Raw genomic sequence first — 5,708 nt, forward strand, 5'->3', positions numbered from 1 at the left:
CGCAAGTGTCCACATCCTCTTAAAACAGACTCTTTCAACAACTAAATGCAGATTGTTGTAGAATCATTTACAGTTCGACACTTTACACTTCTAAAGTAAGTAAAACTATTTTGAAAATTTTCTTCAAATGATTATTTCCAATAATTAACTAATAACTATTGTTTCTATTGTACATACTTTAACTCTAGATTTTATTTTGTTGCATCACCAGGTATACAAAATAATCAGTTTTAATTTGATTTTTTTTTAACAATAATTCTCCTGTGTGTAGAAAATTGGGATGTAAAAAAACCCCCATCTTAAACGTAAAACGTATGAGGAGCAACGGCAGATGAAATATGACAACAAAGTGTTATGAGAACAGAACATTTATTTAAATCATCACAATTAGAACTGCCTGTCCGCACGTGCATGTACATTTTGAAAAAGTTGAAAAGTTGAAGGATTGTCTCCTGAGAAAAAGACCAAACGACAGTGATTGATACATAGACAATTACTATCCACATATATATTTTCATAAGCCAAACTAGAATAGAAAAAACACCTATCCGTATAAATAGCATAAATATTTCCAAACTATAATTTAAAAAAATAGATTTTTATTTGTTTGTTCATATGAGGCACAGTGCTCCCGTTTCAGTCATCAAGTTGCCTCAGTAAGAGAAAAACAGAAAAAAACCACAAGGTTACTGCATGCGAAGCGGAGACGTCTCGTCTATGTGAGGTAACGTGAGGCGCCCCACCCCTCCTCATCTCTCCCAACCATGCTCCCTGCTCAAAAAAATAAACGGCAACTTTGGCAGGCTGGAACATGTTGGGCCACCACAGAGCATTTCTTTAACCCTCCCCGAGTTCAATAAGCGGCGGCCATTTAAGTTTTTTGGTCATTGCGTCTTCACACCAGGTAATAATGACAACGAAATGACACGGCCCTCGTCATGGCCTTGAAACGGAAGTCTGACTGGACATATCCGAACTTGCCAAAGGTTGGCTTACAGTAACTGATCTCTTGCTAGGCAAAGCTCAACATATCCAAATTTCATTCAGCCAAATCTCGATTTAGCCAAAAGCTAAATCCAAACCGATTTTATCCAGCCAAAACTTGACTATATGAGCTTTATCTGGCCAACGCTCGACCTATTCAACATCAAGCCAACGTTTGACATCATCAAACTTTATCAGCCAAAGCTAGTTATACCAAGGCAGAACGATGAAAGACGACCCGCTGGGCTGTCCATGTTAAAGAAACAAAAGATGCTTCAATGGGAGCAAGCAACATACCATCATCGCACGTCTCAATTTACAAGCGAGTGTCTTTAATGTCATTTATCAACAAAGGGAGATAAGTGCTTGTTGATTCGCCAGACACCTCTTAGGTACACACCAGAAAGGTTGACTTTCTGATTTGGGCTGTCGCCGATCACGTGTGTGAGAAGTGTCGCCCAGGACGGCGGCGTCCTCCTATAGCTCAGCCCCATCTCGGGGGTAAATGAGGCTGTTGACGCTGAAGCCGTTGTACAAGTGGCTGTTGAATTGTCCGCCCTGCCCCCCTCCCAAGGCGTTGTAGTACACGCCGCGGTTGACATGCGCAGCCTCGCCACCATGCTCGGACGCCGCCGCCAGGTCCTGCTGGGCGCCTGCATGGTACGGGGCCTGCAGGGCGCTAATGTTCCTGCTGGAGAGCTCACTGAGCAGGCCCAGTGGACCCGCCTGTCTGCTCCCGGGGGCCGCCGCTCCCCCCAAGGAGGACATGCTGCTGTAAAAGTTGCTATAGCATGACGTCGACGGCGTTTTGAGGCTCTCGCTCAGGGCGTCCATGTCGGAGGGCGAGGGCGGGCCCGGGAGCTGAGGGCTGTCGGCGGCTTTGGGAGCAGGGACCTGCGCGCCGTCCTCCATCTTGGCGGTCGCCGGTGTAGATGCCGGGTCGGACCGTCGCTTCCTTTTCCGTCTGAAGTTTCCGTTGTCAAACATTTTCTCGCAGTTGGGGTCCAACGTCCAATAGTTTCCTTTGCCTGGAGTGTAAACATTCACATTTGTCTTAAACGCCATTCGACCGGAGTCTGCGTTCTTGTCGGCCATTTTCCAATGGAGCATCCTTCAATTCAGTGCATAAACAGGATTACAATTACATTACATTATAATAAAAACAATAAGTTGGACTTTGAGGATGCTTAACCGTACCTCACTGGGCTGGTTCAAATGTCTCTTGATGGAAGAGTATTGCTGCATTTTTACTTGTTTGTGTAAAGTGCTTTGTTACGGCGAAAGCTGTTATGAAAGCGCTAAATGAATACATTTGGATTGTATTGTGTGTAATAATTTTAGATGTAAAAATATTTAAGACTCGGCTTTACAATGATGTAAACGTCACATATACTTACACAAATATGTTTTTGTGTTTAATTGAAGTCTAATTTGAGTTTATATCTATTTATATGTATTGATTGTGTATTGTTGCTTTGTGAAACTTATCACGTTAAATGTGAAATTGGTGGCAACAATACACTCCCGCAGTTGTCTAGATGTTTGAACATTTTGTTTTATGTTACATTATTTGTTTGCAATGTATACATTTTTCTCAATATTTCTGAAAGTGCAAGGGGTGAATTTAAAATTTAAACTACTTAATGAAAAACGTTTTGTATGGTCTCTTTATCGCGGATTTCACCAATCGCAGGTGGGTTTGGAACGATGACAGGCGACTCCCCTGCACGTCATGAACAGCTGTCAAGTTGGATGTTGTGCTGGACAAGTATAGACGCTTCCAATTTTCTGGACAAGTCAGGGAAGCGGCCCTTGAGGTGGTGTGACAGCGGGTGGTGCGTTCACGTACCGGGGTCGTCCTCGTCGCGCGGCACCTTCTTGAAGCAGTCGTTGAGAGACAGGTTGTGGCGGATGGAGTTCTGCCATCCGGCCTTACTTTTCTTGTAGAAGGGGAAGTTATCGGCCACGTAGGCGTAGATCTGACTTAGCGTCAGCTTCTTGCCGTGCGCGTTCTGGATGGCCATGGCGATCAGCGCCGAGTACGAGTAGGGCGGCCGCACCAGTTTCAGCAGCTCCTCCTGGCTGGCCACTGACAGCCAGCCCAGCTCCGGGCCGCCGAAGGCGGACGAGCCGGCGCCCAGAAACGGCCTCGGGGAGCCGTACCCCGGCGGGCCAAAGGGGGCGGAGGGGCTGCCGGCGTGCAGGTACGGCGCCGCAGCCGGAGCCGGGTTGACGCCCCACAGGTACGGGCTGGGTGGGGAACCGTACTCGCCCAGGCCGAAGCCAGCGGCTCGGTGAGCAGAGGGCTGAAGGTTCTGAGGCGGCTGCTGCGTGTGCTGCGGCTGCGTGTGCTGTTGCTGTTGAGAGGGATGATGATGATGATGGTGGTAGTGGTGGTGGTACATGCCGCTAAGGGAGTCGCAGTACACGGCCATGTCCGGGCCCTCCTGAGCGCCTTTGCCTGCGGAGGACTGATGCTGGCTCTGGTGGTTTTGGCGGTGGGACTCGGGATCGATCATCACTCCCGGAGAGGGGTGTGCAGCGGAGCCGGCCGGCCAGAGGTAGAGGTGTTCTCCTTTTCTCCGGTTCTCTCAACAAGTGTCAAGCGGCGTGCACAACTTCTTTGAATTGTATTGACGCTCCCGATGGCGAAAAGCTCGGCAGCCAATCACCGGGCGAGGGAGGCGTGGTCAAGACACGGCGCAAGTCTGCCGGGGTCACTTTTGGAGTCGAACCTCCCGCAGGGAAACAAGGGCAGGTTTGCTTGCTTTCACTCGGCTTGAGCCCCACGTGGACTAAACAAACTTTCCCAACTTAAAAAAAAAAAAAAAAAACTCCCCAAAATGTATTTTTAAATTTGCACAAAATTGGACAATTCAAATAATAATGACTGGATCTTTGGTCTTAGATTTTTTCCAATTATGTATATAAATTACAACAACAACAACAACAACAACAACAACAACAACAACAATAATAATAATAATAATAATAATAATAATAATAATAATAATAATACAAAAATATACATTAAACTTTTTAAAAGTAGAGCTGATATTCTAGTTGTTTTTTCCCCACTGCGTACCATTTTGGGTAATTTAATTATACCTAGCGGAAGTAGAATTAATAATATTAATAAGAAAAATAATTCAAACTTTGACGCGATTTTTTATTTTTTTAAAACCAAAAATTAGGAACAAAAAGATCTGTTACACTTTACATGATAAGTCCTGAGAGCCAAAAACTCGTCAGCCAATCACAATGCGAAGGGCGTGGTCAAGACACGCGTCCAACTTTTTGCAGGGAAACCCCTAAACTTTAGCCTTTAGGGCCTAAGATGGCTTTGTGCCAAAACAAACTCCAACGCTTCTTAAGCACTATACATATTTTAAATTAGATCTTTTTTTTATTGTGTGTGTGTGTGTTGGGGGGGAGGGTTTAGCTGTAAACTGTAACAGTCAAAAGTCTGAATAATAAATGATGCCATATGAAATATGTGTGACATTTGCATGACATTTGATTTAATTCAAATAATAATAATATATATCCATATTTTTAGTAGCAGTTATTTGAATTCTTAAGTTATGTGTGCTAGGTATTTGACTTTTGAGAAATGTTAAAGTGTGAGAAAAGTACATCACACACACAACTGCACACATATTTTAACTCAGTGTTTCAAAAGTCATTAAAAACTAATATTTTCTAACATAAAACATTTTAAATAAATCTACTTAAATTAAAATTGGGGTCAAATCTATAACTACATGTCGTTTTTATCCATGTTCCTTTCTCTCAATCACTGCCTAAAAAAGTCATTAATCGTGCTCAATCATATAATAAAATTACTCAAATCGGCCACACCATACCATACATTTGTTTAAATCTTAAAAAAAGGAAATGAAGTAGCAAGATGAATCTTTTATGAGTACGTTTAGTAGGCGAGTATAAGCAAAACGGTGCACGAGTCAGATATATATTAAAAGTTTGACAAGATTTAATGAGGTGCTCCTTACATTACGGTAATTAACTCCTAATGGTATGTAATTACACTCAGCAAGTTGTGCTACGGCGGAGCAACGACATTGTAATGGAACGACGTGTTGCAATACGGGAGGCGTGATGACAGCTTAAATGTCTCCCGTGGGGGCTGGGGGGGCAGCACTAAAGTTTGTTCTTGAAACGCTCATTAAAGTGTCTGCACGCGTCTTGCAAAGAAGCGTACAGTTTCAACACGTACTCAAAAAACACGTGGTTCCAAAAAACAAAATAATGTTTGGATAAAATGGTCAAATGTTTACATTGTTTTATACAAAGTGACTCCATTTTGGCTTACAAAAAAGTTGGGTCAAATTAACCTAGTGGATTGTTTGACCCAAACTGGGTTATTTTTGGCTCACTTCAATCCAACCTGTCAAAATCAAGTCGGCCGAAAAATCTTCACTAGCTGCATCCAAAGAAATTCAAGAAGCCACCAGAAATAAACTCGGTAATAGTGATCAATTTTTAGACATTGCCCACACAAGAATCTTATCTCAGACGTTCACAAAAAATAAAAAATAAAAATGTTAATGTAATTACAAAACAAAATCCAATTGTTCTTTTATTTAAATATTTCTTAGGTCGACTAAATATTAAAATACAGTTAAAACAGTTCTTTTCAGTTTCGTCAGCGGAACTTCTTCGTGGGCCAACACTGCCCTCTAGAGGCTTATTGCTGTAAGCGC

The 5,708-nt window shown here is 43.0% G+C and overlaps 1 protein-coding gene across 1 annotated transcript; it reads right to left on the reverse strand.

Moving 5' to 3' along the window:
• Positions 1-350: 350 nt before the first annotated feature.
• On the reverse strand, positions 351-3,668 carry foxi2 (forkhead box I2). Its single transcript, XM_088356389.1, has 2 exons — positions 2,834-3,668; positions 351-2,012 (listed from the first exon to the last, which is right to left on the reverse strand). Exons 1-2 carry the CDS (start codon positions 3,501-3,503, stop codon positions 1,462-1,464), a joined length of 1,221 nt encoding a protein of 406 aa, XP_088212515.1. The 5' UTR covers positions 3,504-3,668; the 3' UTR covers positions 351-1,461.
• Positions 3,669-5,708: the final 2,040 nt, after the last annotated feature.

Source organism: Syngnathus floridae, chromosome 16 (assembly GCF_059516105.1).
Source record: "Syngnathus floridae isolate MCC-2025c chromosome 16, RoL_Sflo_1.0, whole genome shotgun sequence".
NCBI lineage: Eukaryota > Metazoa > Chordata > Actinopteri > Syngnathiformes > Syngnathidae > Syngnathus > Syngnathus floridae.